Here is a 22,083-nt window from a genome sequence, read left to right on the forward strand (position 1 = left end):
GAAGATGGCCATTGAAAGCAGACTCTTGCTCTGGAGAAGCTAAGAGAGGACAAACACCCCAAGAGCAACTGAGAGTGACATTTTTGAGGAACTGCAGCCTAGAGAGGAACATCCTGGGAGAAAGTCATTTTGAAACCAGAACTTTGGGGTAGATGCCAGCCACATGCCTTCCCAGCTAACAGAGATTTTCCCAACACCATTGGCCATCCTCCAGTGAAGGTACCCTTTGTTGATGGATATTTTATGGCCTTGAGACTGTGACTTTGTGACCAAACAAACCCCCTTTTACAAAAGCCAATCCATTTCTGTTTTTTTTTGCATTCTGGTAGCATTAGCAAACTGGAACATACACCATGATCAAGTGGGATCTGTCCCTGGTATGCAGGGTTGGTTCAACATAAGAAAATCAATTAATGTAATACAGCACATTAACAAAATGAAGGAAAAAAACACATGATCATCTCAATTGATGCAGAAAAGGCATTTGACAAAATACAGCACTGTTTCTTGATGAAAACACTTAGAACACTAGGAATAGAAGGAAAGTTCTTCAACATCAAAGGGCCTATATTAAAAGCCCACAGTTAACATTCTACATAATGGTGAAAGACTGAAAGCCTTCCCTCTAAGATCAGGAACAAGACAAGGATGCCCACTGTCACCACTGTTATTCAACATTGTACTGAAAGTTCTTGCCATAGCAATTAGGCAAGAAAATGAAATGAAAGGCATCCAAATTGGAAAGGAAGAAGTAAACTTTCCCTATTTGCAGATGATATGATCCTATATACTGAGAATCCTGGAAAATCTACAACAAAGCTCCTACAGCTAATAAATGAATTCAGCAAAGTGATGGGGTACAAGATCAACATCCCCAAATCAGTAGTGTTTTATACACAAGCAATGAACAATTGGAAGAAGAAATTCCATTCAAAATAGCAATTAAAAGAACCAAATATCTAGGAATAAATCTAACCAAAGGTATAAAGGACCTGTACACAGAAAACTACAGATATTGCTAAAAGAAACTAAAAAGACCTATATAAATGGAAGGGTATTCCATGTTCATGGATTGGAAAACTAAATATCATTAAGATGTCAAACTACCCAAAGCAATTTATAGATTCAATGCAATTCCAATCAAAATTCCAACAACCTTTTTGCAAAAATGGAAAAGCCAATCATCAAATTTATATGGAAAGGTAAAGTGCCCCAAATAGCCAAAGCCATCTGGAAAAAGAAGAATGAAGTTGGAGGACTTACACTTTCCAATCTTAAAACTTATTACAAAGCCACAGTAATCAAAACAGTACGATCCTGGCAAAGGACAGACATATAGACCAATGGAATAGAATTGAGAGCTCAGAAATCAACCCTCACATTTATGGCCAATAATTTTTGACAAGGTGGCAAAAACCACTCAATTGGGGAAGAAAAGTCTTTTCATCAAATGGTGCTGGGTAAACTGGATACCCATACCTCACACCATATACAAAAATCAACTCAAAATGGGTCAAAGATCTAAATATAAGAGCTAGCACTATCAAACTCCTTGGAGAAAACGTAGGGAAGCATCATCTGTCAGGACCTCATGTTAGGCAACAGCTTCATTGACTTTACACCAAAAGCACAAGCGAGAAAAGAAACGATAGTTGGGACCTCATCAAAATTAAAAACTTTTGTTCCTCAAAGGGTTTCATCGTGAAAATAAAAGACAACCTGCATGATGGGAGAAAATATTTGGAAACCTCATATCCAATAAAGGATTAACATCCAGTATATATAAAGAAATCCTGCAACTTAACAACAAAAAGACAAACAACTCAATTTAAAAATTGGCAAAAGACCTAACAGTCATCTCTCCAAATAAGATACACAAACGGCCAGAAAGCATATGAAAAGATGATCCACATCATTAGCCATCAGGGAAATGCAAATCAAAACCACAATGAGATACCGTTTCACAGCCATTAGAATGATTGCTATTTTAAAAAAATGGAAAATAACAAGTGCTGGAGGGGACGTGGAGAAATAGGAACATTCATTCATTGCTGGTGGCAATGTAAAAGGGTGCAGTTTCTGTGAAAGACAGTTTGGCAGTTCCTCAGAAAGCTAAGTTTAGAATTACCACAGACCAGCCAAGCCCAGGTCTAGGTATATACCCCGAAGAATTGAAAACAGAGACTCAAACATATATTTGCACACCTAGGCTCCCAGAGGCATTATTCACAATTGCCAAAAGATGGAAGCAACCCAAGTGTCCATCAACCCATGAATGGATAAATAAAATGTGATATGTATATACAATGGAATATTACTCAGCTGGAAAAAGTAATGGATTCCCGATCCAAGTGACAAGATGGATGAACATTTAAGTATCATGTTGAGTGAAATAAGACACAAAAGGACAAATATTGTATGATCTCACTGATGTGAAATAATTAGAATAAGCAAATTCATAATGAGTCATAATCTAGAATGTAGATTACTTGCGGACAGAGTGGGGATAGGGGATGGGAAGTTAATGCTTAAAATGTACAAGATTCCTATTTGGAATGATGGAATGTTCTGGTAATGGATGGTGGTAACGGTAGCACAACACTGTGAATGCAATTAACAGCACTGAAATGTATATCCGAATATGAACAAAAGGAGAAATGTTAGATTGTATATATGGTAACAGAATAAAAATTAAAAAAAAATCCATGGAACTACACGACACCATCAGTGAACCCCAAGTTACACCTTGGACTTTGAATAATAGTGCAATTATTAAAATGTGTTACCATCAACTAAAACAAATATTTCACACCAATGCCAGCTTAAGTTTTGGACCTCAAGGCAAGATCATCCTGGATTACCCAGGTGGGACCTAAATCCAATGCCAAGTGTCATTATAAGATATGGAAGAGGAGAAGCTGTTTGAAGATGGGGGCAGAGACTGAAGTGATGCAGCCACAAGCCAAAGAGCACCTGGAGCCACAAGAAGCTGGAAGAGGTAAGGAAGGACCCTGCCCTAGAGGCTTCAGGGGGAGCAGACCCTGCTGACACCTTGATTTCAGACCCTGGCCTATAGGACTGTGAGAAGATAGATGTCATCTGTTTATTGTCTGCCTCATGCCACCAGGTTTGCATCATTTATTGTGCAGCTTGAGGCTACAGAGCCTTCTCCCCAGGCTGCCCCGCCCTCACCCCTTCCTGTGAGAAGCCAAATGTTGGAGCATCAGCCTGGGAAGTTCGGTTGATGAAAGCATCGTGCACAAACCACCTTAGAGAGGGAGGGAGTTCTTGGAAGGAACTCAATGTCCCTTCTATCCAGAACACTATACACATTTAACTTAATAAAACCAGACACACATTAGCACTCCAGTCAAAGAGGCTCTTACATGTCAACCTTTTATTGATATTAAGGCAGCAAGTAAAGTCTTCAGGTTTGCTTGTCTTTCTTCTGCCCACGGAGGGGAGGTCAGGAGGAAGGGACAGTGGTGGCCGTCGGGGGCCCAAGCCGGAGCCTGCTTCCCCACTATCCACTGCACCTTGTCTTTCTGACCCCAATAGGATAGTAATGCACTTTGGTTCAAGAGCAAGCATGTCCCGTGGCCCCTCCAGCCTCGGGGGAGCTGGAGTCTGCAGCGAGCACCTTCCTGGCCCGGCTCAGCCTGCTTTCCCCTCAGCCAGGCTCTCCCAGGGACAGACCACCTCCTTGTCTGCGGTGCGGTCGCCTGGCTCTCCCGTCCTGGCGTCCTCCTCTGAGTCCATCAAGCAGGTCCCGCTCTCCGTGGGCACATCCATTTTGATCTGGAAAAAGCTTCAGGTGCAAGGAGAAAGCAAGTAGCATAGAGCAGGAAGGACAACAAATCCCCAACCTTATCCTGACATCCCTGGAGAAGATTCACACAATAGGTGCATTTACCAAAATTTCATGCGCAACAATTTACCAGAAGTTGTGTGTGCAGTGATTGGTGCAGTGGATCCCTTTCTTGGGGGGAGGGAGGGAGAGGTTGGGGTGATGTGTATTTCTTGTTGAATTAATGGTAATTCCAAAGATGCATCATTTTCATTTTCAAAAGGCTTGAACTTTTATGGTTTTGATAGATTCAGGATGTCCCTGTAGGTCATGCCAGTTCTTAATTCTCATCCCCTTTTGAAACACCTTCCAGTGAAGTGCAGGCCCCTGGGGAAAGCTCCTGCTAAAAGTCCCGAGCCCACGTGCGAGCCGGCAGGGATCACAAAGGCAGAGCATTCCTGCAGCAGGATCGGCTGGGAAAAATCAAGACTCACTCACGTTGGATCCTGCCCTCTCTCCTGCAGCCACCAGCGTCACTCTCCCCTGCCACTCCCCAGCAGGCGGCAGAGGGGGTGGTGATGACCCCTGCTTTCCAGGGACAGCAGAGCTTGGGGGAGCCCCCACCCCACCCCGTTCCTCAGGTATCCATGGCAACCGAGGGCATTTGGATGGAGTCTTCCTCCTCCAAAACCTCTCAGGGAGCATTTTGCTTGGTGCAGCTTTTCTTTCTGCCATGGGGCAGAGATTATCACACTCCCATCAGAGCCACTGGACTCTGCACCCAACACAGGGCACCTGAGGGTCCTCAAATGTCAGGCTCACAGGACACCGCAGATGGAGTTTGGGGGGCTCCTCTCAGGCAGATCGGGGCACTTCCCCTTCCAGAGACTCATCTGCAGCGTCCCTGCAAGCTCTTCTGAGACTGTGTGTGCGTGTGTGTGTGCATGTGTGTGTGTGCAGGGGGCATGGGCAGGTCTCCAAGGGGCACCTAAGGTGGGGAAGGGGGCTGGAGCCCTGCAACCACACCCCGTGCAACTTAGCATTTTTGGTTCCTACTGCTGCCACTAACCTTTCCTGCCCTCTAAAAAATGCCATGAATTTATTGAACTAATATTCTTAGGATGGGGCCGGGGGAAAAAAGAGGGAAAAGAAGCACATCTGTTCCCCCCCCCCCCCGGGGGAGATGAGAGAGTTAAAAACCAAGTTTCTGGGAACTTGCTGGGGCCAAGGGATTTGAACAGCCTGTTTGTGGAATCTGCTCTCTCAGAACCCTCCCCATTACATGCTCCCCTATCCCAGCTCAAGTCCATGCTCACATGTCTTGGTGCACACCCACAGGCACTGTCCTACACACACACACGCATGCACACACACACACACTCACCCTCACACAGAGCACAATCCCCTTCTGGTTCTTACTTTGGTATTTTCCTGGATTTCAAGCGTGGCAGCTGCTGGCCGCCGTCCCCCAGGGGCTGCACCTTCCCATGGGGCACAGCGGGGCACTTGGGTGAGAGCCTGGCAAAGAGCGACGAGCTTAAACAGCCACGTCTCAGAAACCCACCGAGGGCCAGGGCCGGGCGTGCCTTGGGAGGGGCCCTGGGCTGGGCAGGGGGCAGGGGGCATCCCAGGCTCAGCTCCAGGTCAGTGGAGGCTCCGCGGGGGTCCTCTGGCTGCTGGGAGCCCGAGGAGCCCCCCAGGGCCGCTCTGCTGGGCGAGGGGCAGACGGTGCTGCTGGGCCAGATGAAGCGGCTGGGCGAGAGGCTTGGCCTCCGCGGGGAGCGGCAGGACAGGAAGGGGCTGCCCGGAGAGGGGGGCACGCAGGTCCCGGTGTACACAGCCAGGTGGGGGCTGGGGGCGGCATGCTGGCCCCGCTGTAGGGAAGGAAAGGAGAGAGCTCAGCGGTGGGCCAGGGGGCCCTGGCCAGTGACTGGAGGCTGCCCTCTGCTAACTTAGCCCCCTCCCCATGCTCGGGGTGCAGGCCACGGTGCCACGGCTGCCTCTGGGGGGCAGGACTCTGGGGCAGTTGGATCAACGTTGCCTCCAAGAGAGAAGCAGAAATGACTTCAGTGAAGAACAAACGCTCTTTGAAACTGCCACTGCCACGCGGCTGTGCTCCGAGGGACCCACCTGCCCCCGGACATGGGCACTGCTCCGGGGCGGGAGGAGGGCAGCCCGGGGCAGGAGCAGGGGCTTGCTTCTGTGGAGCGTGGCTGGATCCCAGGTCACCCAAGGGTGCTGGCTGCAACCTGAGTGGGAAGGGCAGACGCACCCAAGAACCGCTTTGGAGGAAAAGAAAGGCTGGGAGGCAGCAGAGGGCAGCAACTCCTTGAACTTCTGGAAGATTCTGTTCTGCAACAGCAGCTCAGAGCCACTGATCTGCTCCTCTGCTCAGAAGCTCACAGGCAGGCGAGCCAGGGCCCAGGCTGAGGCCCGGGGCCACTGGGCTATTATGATAATAATTAACATTTTTGTTAACACCCAGTGAGACATTAGCAAACGTGATGCCTTGGACCGAGCACTTTACATGGATTAATGCATCTAACCCTCAGAGCCACTCGGTGACGCAGCTACCTATTATCACCCCCACTTTAGAAACGGGGATTCTAACGCTTGGAGAGGCCAAGGGGCTCCCCAGGTGATGGTCCCAGGGCACAGTGGGGCAGGATTGAAGCCAGCTGGATTCCTCAGTGTGGCCTGAGATCACCCACCTAGAGGCACGGGACACTCCTTACACACACAGATGCCAGCTCCCCCCAGGCCCACTGAAGGGGAGTCAGAGGTGAGACTGGGGAAAGCATTTCTAAACAAAGCCCAAGGTCATTGTTAAGCCTGGGAAGGCTGAGCAGCCCTGCGCTGTGCTTCTAACTGCTTCCCGGAGGAGTGCAGTGCTGTGGGTTCAGTCGAGTCCTCTCATAAATATGATGAAGTCTCAACCCCCCGTACCTAGAAGGTGAGCTTATTTGGAAATGGGATCGTTACAGGTGGAATGGGCAAGAGGTCGTTCTGGGGTAGGCTGGGCCCTGATCCAAAGTGAGAGGTGTCCTTCTAGGAAAAGGAGAAGAGGTGCAGGTAGAGAGAGAGCCCACGTGACCACTGGGGCAGAGAAGCCACGGATCACCTGCAGGCTGCGGCCCAAAGCCAGGAGAGGAACCAGAGGAAACAGAGGAACCCTAACCCTAACCCTAACCCTAAATCTAACCCTAACCCTAACCCTCCCTATAGACTCCAGAGCAAGCAGGCTCTGCTGACACATTGATTTTGGACCTCCAGCCTTCAGAGCTATGACGTGTTTGTTGTTTGAAGCCACCCATTGTGTGGTATTCGTAACTGTAGCCCTAGGAAACCTGGATAGAAGGAGTGTCTCCATTTAGGACACCGTCTGCAAAGAATAATTTCTAGTATTGATAGGGGAGAAGGCCAGGCTCTGATAAAGGATTTGAGAGAATGTTTCACTGTCAAGTGCAAGAGGATGGCCCTTGAACTTACTAAGCATCTGCCGTATGCTGGGCACTCTGCAAACCCTCTCAGCCACCTGTTTAGGGAAGAGGACATCAAGGCCCAGAAGGGGGTCATTACCTTCCCCAGGTTCTCAAAAACAGAAGTGACTGTGGTGGGCAGAATTCTAAAGTGGACCCCGAGATTCCTTGCCCCACCTGTAAATGCAGTGGGATGGTCACATCCCATGTGGGGACCACACGGCAAGGAATGTGGGCAGCTTCTCAGAGCTGAGACCAGTCCCTGGTTGACAGCCAGCAAGGAAATGGGGGCCTCAGTTCTACAACCACAAGGAGCTTAATCTTGCTAATAAGGTGAATGACTTGGAAGTGGGATCCTCCCAAGGGCCTCCAGATAGGAACATGGAGAGCATGGCCAACACCTTGAGTGTGAGACCCTGTGCTGAGGACCCAGCCAAGTCACCCCTGGACAGCTGTGACCTGGAAAATGGGTGTTGCTTTAAGCTGCTAAATTCATGGTATGTGCTTGCAGCAATAGACAACTCTGCAACCAAACGGGAATCCAAGCCAAGTCTGCGCAACCAAAAGCCTCTGCTTTTTCTATGACCCACGCTACCATCCCATTGCCCCTGAGGGTGGGGAAAGGACTTGGGGTCCCGGAGAGTGGGTCAGAATACCAAAATTGGGAAATAAGATTTGTCAAGAGAGATAGGGAAGGCATGGACATCTCCCTCCTTCAACAAATTGACAGAAGAACCCCTGGTTCGTTAAATTGAATTCCACTTATTCCGAATTTGTGATAATCTTCTCTTATAATCCCCAATTTACAGATAAGAAAAGCAAAGCTCATGGAGATGCTGCAACTTGCCCAAGATCACACAGCTAATGACTAGACAAGCCACTCCACATACCCCACCCCAAAATTCTATGCCTTTCTCCACCTTCCTTCCTAACTCTCCTTGTCCCACCCCAGCTGTCTCCTCCCCCAGCATCGTCTCCTTCCCAGACTGTCATTTCCAGGATGAATGACAGGTAAGGAAGGTTCTCACTATTCTGCTTCACTTACCTGGATGAGACGGTCCTTTCTTCTGGTCAAATAGCCATTAGCACAGTTGGCCCTGGAGGCTCTGCCCACTCCCACCGGGGAACCATGAACCCCCCACCGCAGCCTCTCCCACAGAGGCCCCTAGTCCTTGCCCTTGCAGACCGAGCCCCACCAGCCCATTGGTGTGAAGCAGCAAGACCGTGGTATGCAAGACACATGGAAAAGAAATGTGGCACGACAAAGACACAGCGAAGATAGGCTTGATTTTTGTGTGTGCTGCTGCTTTATTATGCAAGGGAGTCAAGAGAAGGGGGGAGCACGAAATGGAGAGGGTACATTGCCTTGAGAACACAATCACAGCCTTTTTAATGGAAGGCAAAGCAGATGGGCATAGAGATGTGATCCATTTTCTGTCCTCAGAAAACCAGCTATGAATTTGGAGAAGACCTTGTGGCCACCTGAATTCCTACTTCTTGGGAGCAGCAGGGTGAGGAGAGGGACACATTCAGGGTTAGCATGCAGTGTACAGGGTCCCCTCGTCCAGTTCCTTCCCACCCTACCTTTCCCCTACTGCCCCGAAAGCAAATGAGTAAGCTTGGCCCCACGGAGATAAATCCGTGTGAGTGAACACTTTGTTTCTCCTACCAGTTCTCCCACTTGACAGAGTCCAGCACAAGACCTTCCCAGTTAGAACAAACCCTGACTTCAGCCATGAAACTGGGAGCCATGGGACTGACCAGTTCCTACCCTGTTGTGGGCCATCCCTCTCCCAGGAGCTGCACACATGGGACATGACATCAACTCCCTACCATATCCCCCTCAAATATATCCTAACATGGTCCTGGAGAGCTGGAGGACCACAGTGCAAGATTCTGAGAGAGCAGAGAAGTAAGATGGCTTGGGGCAACAATATTTTAAACACACCTCAGGAAATGCCTTAAATAATAAAGAATAAGGAGTCACTGCATTGGACAACGCTGACAAAGAGAAGACAGCACAAGCTCACTGTAAGACCACGAAGCCAGCAGGGATAATGATGGCGTTAATGGTGGTGGTGAAAGTGATGGTGATGATAGTGATAATTACAGTGATAAAGATGGGGAAGGTGATGATGATGATGGTGATGATGATGATGATGGGCAGTGATGATGGTGGTGATGGTGGTGGTGACAATGACGACAATGATAACGATTATAATAGCAGATAGCATTTATTGAGCACTTACCTTGTGCCAGACATGGTCCTAAGTACTTTACTTGTATTTTCTCACTTAATCTTCACAACAAAAGCAGTCTTTTCTCTAAATTCAAAATGGAAAATTCTACAAAGGAAATTCTGGTACCTTATGGAATAACTTTTATTCTAGAATAATAATATCGGCCATATGGGCAGAAGAGCTTATTAAGTTGTCTCAGTTATGGCATTAGGGAGTTAACATGGTGCCTAAAGGCACAGCACACTAGAGATCACTACAGAGACTGGTTCATTCAGCGATGCTTAAGGAACTACCCTGTGCTGGTGCTTGTCTGACTAAGAGCCAGGAAGTGGGTTTCTCAAGTTCATCATGAAAAGTAGTCAAGGATACCTGGGGGTCAACCCCTCTCATTCCTGTGGACATGCCACAGCATTTTCCAGTGAAAGAGTTGGTGGGAATTCTATCAATTTCCCACACTCACTGCCTGGTTGACCAAAGAGCATCATAGAATGTAGATCTCTCTCACTGTATCTGACCCTCAAACATACAGAAGCTTCTGGATAAACAGATGGGACTCTTCTTCCCTCTCACAGCTTGTCAACTTTCCACGCACTCTACATGGCCTCCCCCATCACATCTTCACTGTCTCACAGTGATTGTCACAAAAATTTTCTCCTGCAATTACACAACCTCCATCCTCTAAGAAAATGTCTCAAATTCTACTTTACTACGAAACTGACCCCATTCCAACCAAGCACCTTCAGGTTCCCTTGGTACCACCTCAAAATCTCTCTGAGCTGCAACATCAGAAAATGAACTCTTATGCCCCCTTCTACCTGGCCCTTGGGTGTGATCCCCTTCAGATTTCTCCAGGCATTCTGTTACCAATTTTGCCTTTTCTCTTCTCCCTAACTCCTCAGGATCATCCCCTCATTTAGGAAACACATCTGCATTGCTCTTTTAAAAAGGTCTCCTCTGGATCCTCCATTTTCTATTATCCCTACATCTCCAGCCTTCACCCCAAACTTCTAGAAATGGTCACTTACACTTGCTGCCTCCCCTCTTTGATTCCAATATAATCTCCCCTATCCCCGTGAAATCTGGCTTCTACCCTCACTATTCCATGGAAATGGCCCACTCAAATGTCCCCTGTGATTTCCTAACTGCTCATTTCAGTGGCCACTCCTTCATCCTCAACACACTCAACTTCTACGGACTTGACATTGAGCAGTCAGGACAGAACGGGCTATGCTGCAGTAACTCCAAAGTCCCAGGGACTTCATATGATAAGGGTCCACTTTTTGTTCACATAAAGTCCGACGTAGGTAAGGTGGCCTCCTGTGCCTCGTGGCTGTGCTATGTGGAAGCCAATGAGGTGGACTTCAAGGTTGCCACATGCTGTGGAGAGAGATGGAGGTGGAAGATGGTCTCTCAGCCTCAGCACAGGCCATTGGCCAGAACCAGTCACATGACCCTAACCTAACCACACGGGAGGCTGGGAAATGGACAAGTACACTTGAAATATTTAGTGAGCACTAACTGTCTCCACCACAACACTGTTGCAACCTGCTCATGCCCTCCGTTTGCCTCCTCAGCGATCGTTCAAACAACTCTCCCTCTCCACCCTCAGTTCTCTTTCTTCTCTTGCACATTTAAAAAGAGTCCTTCTCCAAATTCTCTCTTCACCTTTCTTCTTTCCCTGTCCCTCCTCTCTCCTTTGAGTTCTCATCCACTCCTCCAGCATCCACAGTCACTTCTGTGTGAATGAATCCATCTAAAATTGCTCGCCTTCCATAATTCAAATCCCTCAAACCTGCTTTATTTTCAAAACACTTGTTATCTCCTGTCGGTCATCCCTCCATTAGAACATGAAATTAGAACTCCATGAAAGGAGACTTTGTTTTATTCGGTTCTTTATCACCCATGCCTATGACAGGAATGGTTTGGAAATCTCTCCAGAATCACACTGTCCACTTCCTATTAGGGGGTGAGGGTAAGAAGATGGCTCTAAGTCAAGGAGAACTTGAATGCTCTGTTTCACCATACCATAGAATTCTAAAACCAATCTGTTTCTCTTTTGCTCGGTGGTTGTCAGAAAGCTCAGAGCAAAATTTAATGTTAAAAAAAAAAATTCAGCATTCAGTTGTAATAACTCTGTCATCCTAGGTACACTGTGCACAGAAATACTTTTTAAACTAGTTTTCAATCTATTTGGAGGTTCCATCATGTAGTACTTTAATGTTACAAGCTGCCTCAAATCCTTTACAGAAGTAGGTAGCCTATAAATATTGACCACAATTCTCTGCCTTCCATCTGGCAAATTCTACTCCATCTTTTAGGTCCAGTTTGCCAACACCTCCAAATAGGTTGACCACTCCCTCCTTGACACCCTCCTTCCATGTTGTACTGCTCATGGAACACTGATACCCACTGGATTATAGTGTGTTTGTCTTATTTCTAGCCTGGAGCTCCTTGAGGGTCCTTCGCTCCTAGCAATGTCTGGAACATAAGAAATCTCAGTAAACATTTATTGCATGAATGGTATACACATTTTCAACCGGGGGTCCAAAACCTTCCCCATGCATTCCCATGGGTACCACAAAATCCAGTCTTCTTTCCATATTCCATATTTTTCTTACCTTCCCCCTATCCTTGGACACTCAAACCCTCGGGCTCATCTTCAATTCCTCCTCCTGCATAATCCCATCGGTGATCAGTCCTACCCATTCTGCCTCCAGCACCTCTCCTCTTTTTTCTGAGCCCACTCTCCCAGTTCAGACCCTCCTCTTCATTGAGACCAGAGTCCCAGCCCTCATGTCTAGACTCCCCATCTTCCAGTCTGCTGAAGCCCACCAAACACGCAGAGAACCAACACATGTCCACACTGCAGCTGGCCCTGAGGGCTCACAGCCTCTCCTATTCGGGATTTGACAGCCCAACGGGGAAAAAAAGACACATAAGGTGATTGTTTCAATACAGTGCAGACAGAGGCATGAGCAGGGTGCAAGGAAAGCCAGAGAAGAGGTGTCTGAACCAGCTAGGGGCAAGATGGGTGTGGTACTTAAGGATTATGAGGCTGCCAGGATCCACTTCCTAAAGCACAGCTTTGAACTCAAGACCAAGCCCACATTCCATGCGTGGCCTTCCATGACACAACTCCAACCCACCTTTCCAGCTTTGTTTCTCACTCACCCCTTCCATGGACACTGGGTTCAGGGCCACCACACAGTTCTCCAAGCCATGCCCTGCTCAGGGGCACCTGGCTAAGGGGTGCCTGGCTTGGAATCCAGCCAGATGCCATAGGGCTATCCATCTGGTGCCATAGGACTGTCCGCCTTTCTCTAACCCCCACAAGCTCTGATAAGGCGATCAGTAGCTCCCTCTGGGCATTACCTACACTCTGCCAGGGCCACTCCCTAATCCCTCTGGTGAAACCCTCCTCTCCTTCAAGACCCACCTCAAACATGCCTCCTTCCCAAAGCTTGTCTTGAGCTCTTTGGCAAAACAATTCTCTCCATCTTTGTGCTCCTTCAGCATGTTGTAAACCTCACACCTGATCACATGCTGCCTCGTGCTACAGCTTTCTGCACTGGGCATTCCTGTCAGCCCCTCGAGGGCAGAGACCATCTTGTTCAATTTTGTATCCCCATAGCACCCACCACGCATTCTTACCCAAAGCAGGTGTTTAAAATACCCTTGTGGAACTTAACTGCTGCCCTCCAGGAACAAAGTCATTTATCGTCTACATTCCTACAGATGTCTAAGGTTGACATGCTCATTTAGTCATTCTTCCAATAAAGAATGATCACCTACTTTGTATGCTTGTGTCTCTCATTAGCATGTGCGACCCGTGTGTCTGACACCGAGCAGGTGTGTTATCGATGCTTGTGGAGAGTCTATCATGTTCTGCCATAGAGCTAGGAACCTTTGGGATGGGATGGTGGATGGTTGAGCCAAAGATGAACAAGACATAGTCTGTGCCCTGAAGAATTCAGGATGTATTTGATACCCCCAATGACCCTCACCACCATTTTGCCAGGTACGTCATCTCAGCTCATAAGGGGGTAGCTAGAAGGGACAGCAAATATTCTCTGGCTCTGTGCTTCTCTAACTTTCCCACCAAAGTAGGCCAAACAGCAGGAGAGCTGAGTACACGTGATCCCCAGGAGTCTGAGGGCATAACCTGGACCTGCCACAGCTAAGCATGAAATGTCTTTGATGTCTCCAATTTTATCTTAAAAATTTCATGTACATTTTGCATTCTATTTCATAATATATTCATGATTATTTTAATATGAAATTTTTAAAATACCTAACTTTCCTCCCATTCCAAATCTTCAAATAAAATTGCTGCCGCCCCAGGCTGGGTACCCTGGAGTTCACAAAGCCCATTTTGAGACATGTGGATCTGGTCCCAACCCCTCATTTCACAAAGAAGGAAGCAGAGGGATTAAGTGGCTTGATTAAGCCCACGTGGCTGGTGTAGACCCATGACCAGAGCCCAGGAGGCCTTCTCCAAACTGAAGCCTCTTCCATTCATTCATTCATCCATTCACTCTTTCATTCATTCATTCATCATGTGACACATGTTTATGGAGAACCCACTAGGCCTTAAGCATTAGACTCCAAGTGGTAAATGAGATTGATATGGGCCCTCTCCTATCTCACTCAGTTTACAATGGTCTATTACTTGAAATTTCTGCTTAAGGTACTTTCCCCAGGGTTGGAGGACTCCAACCTTGTTGAAAATGAACGAAGCATATATACCTCTTGGTGCTTTTTCAGAGTGTAAACTAGTCTCTGACTGCAGTAAAAGTGGGGGGAATAAGCTCCCCTTTTGGGGTTGGAATAATTTTGCTAACATGAAACCAATAGCCATAAATTTCTTAGAATGGCCTACTAGGTCCTCAATGACCAGGCCCCTGCCCATCTCTCTATCTTCATCTTATACCTCATCTTACACCTCCTCCTCCAGTCAGTTCACTCCAGGCCACTTCCCCACCTCTAGGTCTCTGCCCATGCAGCCCCTCTGGGGCAGTTCTCCCTGCCCAGCCCACATTCTTTCTGCCACCAACTCTCTGTCATCCTTCGCTTATCTGTCTTAATCTACACACTCCCATCTCACCTATCACAGCGCCATACCCAGTGCCTTTATAATTCATTCTACAAGTTTTATCATAGATTTGTTTGTGTTGCTGATTGCAATGATGACCCCAATTCTTCACCTCTCCCTGTATCCATGTCCTTTGCAATGAGACTTTGCAATTTCTCTCACCAAAAGGTTGAGTCTATTTCCCCACCTCTTCAATTTGGCTGGCTTTGTGACTTGCTTTGGCCAATAAAATGAGGAGGAATAGACCAAGCCTATGCCTCAAGAAGCCTGATGTGTTGCCACTCACTCCTTTTCAATTGTGCCATCACTAGGGGACCATGCCCAGGCTAGCCTGTGTCAGGATGGGAGACGTGAAGCAGAGCAGAGCCACCGCGCTCTTGCCAGCCTAGGCCACAACAGATCAACCAGCAGGGGCCAAACCCAGACATGCGAGTGAGACCAGCCAAGATCAACGGAGCCACCTAGATGACCTTAAAAGAATGAACAATAAACACTGACTGTTGTACGCCACTGTAGTTTCATGGTTGGTTGTTATACAGCAATAGCTAACTGATACTGTTTATTTATAGACAGTCCTAGTCTATAAGCTCCACAAGGACAGGGACCTGTTTTACTCACCAATGCCTGGCACATAGTAGGTGTTCGATAAATGTGTTGAATGAATGAGTCTTCCTGCTGCGCAAGGTTGTTCTCTTGCGCACCCTCTTGCTCTGTCTCCTTTGGATGCTTACCCAGGTGTGCAGGGTAAGCCTAACTTTGAGAATGATCTTCCAGGACTCCCAAGGTCAGACCTTGAACTCTCTTTTCCTTCCACTCCTGACCACAGGGCTGGCCCTAGGCTATAGCTGTAGAAGAAGAAAGCCCCATTATCTAGAAAACATACCTGAAGAGCATTATCTTTGACTCCGAGTCACTTTGAAAATTTCACAGATATCTACCATCCCTCCTAACCATGAATGAAGATATCAGCACCTTTGTCTTTTAGCCTAAAAGATGCCATTTTGCTCTGACTGCTCTGGAAGCCTCAAGCCTGAATCATCCTTCATTCCTATAAGCTGCTTACTCTCCCAGCATGGATAAAGAAATGGGGAGATGAAAGGGAAGGAGAGGGCTCACCAACCATTAAGAAATTGTGCCTAAGAATCAGCTCAATAAGAAAAATGTCTAAGCAGGGTCTTTCTAAGCAGGTGTAACAGAGGAATCCAGGGGAAGCACAACTACAGGATAACCCTGCAACTTGCCCCTTGGCAGGATCTCAAATCCTGCTGTAGAAGCAGAGTCTAAATTGGAGAGATAGATGAAGAGCTTCATAAATTAATATGCCTAAAAGAATTATGTCTTGGGGGTGGGGGATGCCTTTTCTTCAATTTTTTTCTAATCAAATGGTGGTGCACAAACCAGCCTGTTTCCCTTTATGGTTCTCAGAAGTAAGAGAGGCCATCACACAGCCACCAAGTCAGGTGAGCCTCCCCGTCACCAACCCAACCCTGTAGCTTGATGAGGTGGAGTGCGAGAACCATCTCTAGTTGCTCTGGCAGTGGAGGTCAGAGGAATCTGGGGTGACCGGGGCTACCTCACTGTCACACAGAGGGGAACGGAATGCCCTAAGACTCTGATTTCATTTTTTCTTTCTTTGCTTCTCTCAAGTGCATGCCCCAAACCTCCGGAAACGGTAGATTTATTTAGGAGGCAACTCCCTTTTGAGTTGGCTCCTACGGTCCAGCTTGCTCATGACCTGCGTGATGTCCACGGTGTTGGCTGCCTCTCGAGCCTTGGCTTCTTCTTCCAGCTGCCTCAGGATGACAGGGCTCGGGCTGGAGCGGAGGTGACGCCGCATAAACGGGAGGCTGGAGCTGGAACCAAGGACAGGATTGGCACTGGCAGAAGGTCACACTGCTTGCCCAACAATGACACTGCAACGCCTGATGGGGGGTGGGGCTGGAAGGCCAGCACCTGGACTCACTCCCTCATCCTCCCGGTGGACCTCAGTGGGGTCCTCAGAAGACAGGTTCAACTTTAGCTCTTTCCGTGGGAAGATTTTAGGTCAGGCAGAAGGAAGACTCTTCTGATGAGGAAGATTACAGAATACCTTCCACAGTGTTTAGAAATCAACGTGTTATAATGCTGAGTGAAATAATCCACGCACAAAAAGAGAGATATTGTATGTTACCAGTAATGTGAACTCTGTGAAAAATGTAAAATAAACGTTTTATATTGTAGAATGTAGGGGACCTAGCGATAGACAGCAAATAGTGAAGGGGGAACGATAATCTAATAAGAACAGATAAGTTATAGAGGGTAATCTTAATGTTATAGGAGTACTCGAACGACTATGGTTTGTTAATTTTGGGGGGGTATGGTAGGAACATGTTGGAAGCAAAGTAGTTATTTTAGCTTATTTGTTTTTATTTCTTTGTTCGGTTATGGTTTGTTAATTTTCTTGGGGTAGAATAGGAACATGTTGGAAGCAATGTAGATATTTTAGATTATTTGTTTTTCTTATTTCTTTGTTTTGGTTTTGTTTGAAATGTTGCTTTTTTTATTTGTTTGTTTTTTTAATTTTTTGATAAATAAAGTTTAAAAAAAAAAAGAAACCAACGTGTTTTCTTAACTTCCTGTGGGCTCCTCAGGAAAGAAGAGGGCAAGGAGGGCTGGTACTGGAAGCCTAGAGTTCCTGCCTCAGGCTCAGAGCTTTTATTTTCAAAGCCACGGCTCAGGAAGGAAAGCAAGAGCTAGACAATCCAAGAGGGCTCAGCCCCCACAGGCAGAGAAAGAGGGAAGGAGCCTAAGAGGAGGGGTGCATTCGATTGCATGCTGCTTGTGTGCACCACCTCGCGAGGTGGCAGAACCTCTTTTGTGAGCCCAACGTGGATGCCTGGAACCAACTCTCTCTACCACAACCTCAGCAAGGCTCTCGGAGTCCAGGTAGCCCCGGAGACAGAATAGCTGAGTCACCCGCCTGCGAGGGCCCCCCAGGCTCAGGAGAAGGCATTTCAGCAGCACTAGTGGCCTGAAGACCTAGGGCTCATCCCCAGATTTCCAGGCTCCTAAGCCTCCTAGAATCGTGCGTCTGCCCTAGGGAGGGGCGGCTCCCCTACCAGTAACGTCTGGTATTGGGTCTCCTGCCAGCCCTGCCAAGGGGGAGACTTGGAGCTTAATTTAACTTTTCCTAAAAAGAAAAAAAAATTGTTTTAAACATTGTCTTACACCTGAGGGCCATGGAACAGATTCCCACCCTCTGCAATCCCTGCACGTATGTCTGCCGAGCTTCACACTTTGCAGAAGCACTGGTGTGGATATTCTCACTCCCAGGAGTGATTGCAACTTTATCAGCCGTGAGAGCCCCGGCCAGACTCGGCCAGTGGCCTTGGGCCGTCCTGGGGACTCGAAGTACCCGGTGTGCCGCAGGAAAGATGCCAGCTGAACTCTCACGTCTGCCCCAACATAAAAAATATCTGGAGAGAGAAGTGTGGGGTTCCCCTTCCCTCCCCACTCCTTGCTGGCAGAATGTCTGGGGCTGTTCAGGCCGTTTCTTGTGGCTTAAAGGAGACGCTTTCAAGTCCCCAGGGACACTGAACTCCCTTCCTTACCGGGTGACCTCGTAGAAAGCGACACAAAGGCCTCCTTTCTCCTCTTTTCATAGCAGGGCCATTATCCTCAAGAATGAAACAAAGTTGAGTTTCTCTCTTTTTTAAGCTCCTTTGATAAAGACTCTGGTCCAACCACCCCCCTTTTGAATGGACGGAAGATGCTGGAAAAGAGCCCAGCGTGGGCCGGAGCAGGCAAGCAGGAGAGCACTTGCTAACCATGGGACCCACGGCCGGCGCTGGGAAAAGCTCTGCCCAAGTCCCCTGTCTTTGTTCAAGCTGTCATTTGGTTACTCTTCTGACTCTTCAATCCCTTTAGAGGTTTCCCCCACCCCCACCCCAAAAGTGTTCAAACTGCCCCTCAGAGCATTATTTCACCCACTGTCCCATTGGCTCTACCAGATGAGATGATCCATATCTCCAAGGAGAGGGAGACAGAAGTTAACAGACTTGCTACGAGGCACCCAGCAGAGGCAGCAAGAAGTCTCGGGATGTTGCTGCTCTTTTTCCCTAACAGTCTACCATTTTCTCTTGGGGTGCAATCTGCTATTTGAAAATAAAAGCTCTGAGCCTGAGGCAGGAACTCTAGGCCTCCAATATCAGCCCTCCTTGCCCTCTTCTGGGACATTACAAGGAAACACAGATGAAGCTAAATCAATTCCCATGCATTGGTTTGGAGGCCGAGAGGTGTAGCAATGAAAAGCCAATGAGAAGATTCTATTTGTGATGAGGGTAATTATCAGTCTGACAATGATAATCAAAACTCTTCTGAACCCGCATTAGGGAAACAAAACTCACTGGCAGTAATTACTAAGGAAATCTTGCTAGAGTGATTTCAGGGCATTATGAAGCAAATGAGGCAATCACTCCCGAAGCAATGCTTCCAGCCCTCAATATTTTCATCAAAGAAACATCTCAATAGTGGTCATTTGGCTGAAAGAGACCCTCACGTCTCTGTAAACTAAACAGCAGGCAACCAGCAATTACAGACAATTCTACTTGCCTTCTCTTGGTGGTTTCCTGAGGCTCAATCGCTTTGGCCAGCATTTCCTTATAGATTGGAGACTTTAAATAGCGAGCATAAGAATCCTAGTGAGAATAAAAGAAAAAAACAGTAATTACAAGAGGGTAAGTGTCAAATCAAACAAATGTGCTTGCCATTTTCAAACCCTCCCTCGGCAGTAAGAAAACAAGTGAAGAGAATTTGTCTTCTCATTTGAAAGGCCTTTAGATAGCTGGCTAGAGCAGGTTCTCAAATGTGGTCCTGGGAACTTGGAAGAGATGGACATTGTTGGGTCTCACTGAGATTTACTGAATCAGAAGCTCTGGGGGTGGGGCCCAGCCAGCCTCCAGGTGATTGTGCTGCACTGTCAAGTTGGCAAACCACTGGTCTACCAGCCCCCACATGGAATCCACCTGGTGGGTCTTCGGTGAAGCAACCATGGGACAAGAGGGCACCTGCATCCAAGCTTTCCAGTCCACCACCTTCTTCCAAGAAAAACGAGCAGAAATGCATATGGTTCTTCTAAGCTCCCAAGTATCCTTCTGCCCTGTGTCTTGGGTAGAAAGGCTACAGACTACAGAAAAAGATAGAGGCTCAGACTCCCTTTGTGTGGATGTTCCCTGCAACCAGGGCAGGTTCAGAGAAGGTGCTTCATGAATGCTTGCCAGCTGAAATCTCTAGACATAACAAATATGGGACAAAGCCCATTGCAACAGCCCAGGGATTAAGTATTTTTAAAAAAATCTACTCTAACAGCACCACTCCAAAGTCTATGGGGTAGCAGTAAAAGTTATTTCAGAAAGTTTTAAGAAGTAGAATAGGGATTATACAGTCCCTTGGGTTGCACTGAGTTTATCATCACAAGACAGGGACCATGGTGACATCAAGTCCAACAAGTAGTTGCCATTATATTTTCCAGTTACCCGTGATCCAGCTTCCTTCTGGCTAGCAGCTGGATTCCTGGGCATCTTCCCAAAAAGCTGTATGAAAACTACATTTTTAAGAATCAGAACATTTTTAAATACATTACGGAAGAATATTATTAAAGAAACCCTGGTGTGAATCCTCTTGCAAGGTAAACGCAGGGACATCTGACTGACAAAAAATAGTGAAAAATGGCTACTCTGGTTTGTTGAAAATTCTGAGTTATTAAAGATTTTAAAAATGATGCACAATACAAACGTGACCCCTAAGTTAACCATGGACTAGAGTTAATAGTACAACTATAAAAATGTGCTTTCATCAATTGTAACAAATGTTCCACCCCAATGCAACATATTGAGCAACGAGTGTTGCATTCTACGAGTGTTGATTCTACGGGAATCCTGTATTTTATGCATGTTTGTTCTGTATACTCACAACATCTCTAATGAAAAAAAAAACTTTTTAAATAAATACATTTCTCCAAATTACAATACACATAAGAAACTAAAACACATCATTAGTCATTAGGGAAGTGCAAATTAAAACCACAATAATGGTTGACTTAATGTACCACCTCACATCCACTAGGGTGACTGTAATGAAAAAAAAAAACAGAAAATAACAAGTGTTGGCAAGGAGGTAGAGGAACTGGAACCCTTATACGTTGCTGGCACAAGGTAAGATTGTTGAGCTGTTGTGGAAAACAGTTTGGCAGTTCCTCAAAAAACTGAACATAGAACTACCATATGACTCTGTAATTCCATTCCTGGGTACACACCCAAAATAACTGAAAACAGGTATGCAGACAAGTACACGGACACACGTGTTTTTGGCAGCACTATTCACAATAGCCAAAAGATGGAAACAGCCCAAATGTCTGTCCCTGATGAACAGATAAACAAATTGTGGTCTAGCCATGCAATGGAATATTACTCAGCCATAAAAAGAAATGAAATACTGATAAATGCTACAACATGGATGAACCTAAAAAACCTTATATTAAGTAAAAGAAGCCAGACACAAAAGGACACATAATGTATGGATCTGTTTGTATGAACTATCTAGAATAGGTAAGTCCACAGCAGCTGAAAGCCTGGGGTTGGTTGCCAGGGTCTGGGAGGAGGACGGAATGGGGAGAAACTGCTTAACCTGTAAGGAGGTTTACTTAAAGTGATGGAAATGTTTTGCAACCAGAGAGAAGCAGTGGTTGCACAACATTGTAAACATATCGAATGCCACTGAACCATTCACTTTAAAATGGTTATTTTTATATTATGTGAATTTCACCTCAATAAATTATTTTTAAAAGACTAAGTAAAACAAATATGAATAAGGGAAGCTATTAAAAATTTACCATTCACACCGACCTACATCCTATCGCAAAGTTTATAGAGATACTTTGCCGTCAAAGGAGCAATTTATGAGAAACTGAAGTTCCTGAAGAGTCTTGTAAGGGATGCCACCAAAGTAGGAGCCCAATAAGGCATCGTCTCTAAGGCTAACTCTGAACCCCAGATTCTGATTTCTTAAGAACTCAACTGACTTTCTCTCAGGTTCCCTTTATTTCTCAACAACCCCCTAAAAATTCCCACTGTTTCAACCTTTTATTAATAATCCAGAAGTCTATCTGAGTTCTCTGGGGTTTTCACTCTAATCACAACTGATCTGTCTGTTTCAAACACTAAACCTTCCACGTGTGATACTTTCTTAGATCTCGGGCCACTGGAACTTCTCAACATTCCACCGTGGAGACTGAGAGCTCAGCCTTGGACTGGGGCAGCCACGAGTTTGAATCCCAGCTCCACCTCTGGTGAGCTCTTGGGCAAGCTACTCAACTCTGGTGGAGCAATGCCTCCTTAGCCGGGTTGTCTTGGAGTCCGGAGGTCCACACTTACACAGCAACAACACCTCGTGAGCCCTCCATAAACATCGGCTATTCTAATCATACTATGTTATTACTGTCATTATCCC

The 22,083-nt window shown here is 46.7% G+C and overlaps 1 protein-coding gene across 2 annotated transcripts in view; it reads right to left on the reverse strand.

Annotated features, from left to right (window-relative positions):
- Positions 1-3,380: 3,380 nt before the first annotated feature.
- Positions 3,381-22,083, reverse strand: part of RGS9 (regulator of G protein signaling 9) — a 69,396-nt gene continuing 50,693 nt past the window's right edge. For both annotated transcript variants that reach the window (XM_037808658.1, XM_037808657.1), the window contains exons 16-19: positions 19,189-19,274; positions 16,334-16,451; positions 5,207-5,661; positions 3,381-3,808 (exon numbers count right to left, since the gene is read on the reverse strand). In XM_037808658.1, coding sequence (XP_037664586.1) covers positions 3,655-3,808; positions 5,207-5,661; positions 16,334-16,451; positions 19,189-19,274 — 813 coding nt within the window. In that variant the 3' untranslated portion in view covers positions 3,381-3,654. The remainder of the gene's footprint in view (positions 3,809-5,206; positions 5,662-16,333; positions 16,452-19,188; positions 19,275-22,083) is intronic.

Source organism: Choloepus didactylus, chromosome 18, assembly GCF_015220235.1.
Source record: "Choloepus didactylus isolate mChoDid1 chromosome 18, mChoDid1.pri, whole genome shotgun sequence".
NCBI lineage: Eukaryota > Metazoa > Chordata > Mammalia > Pilosa > Megalonychidae > Choloepus > Choloepus didactylus.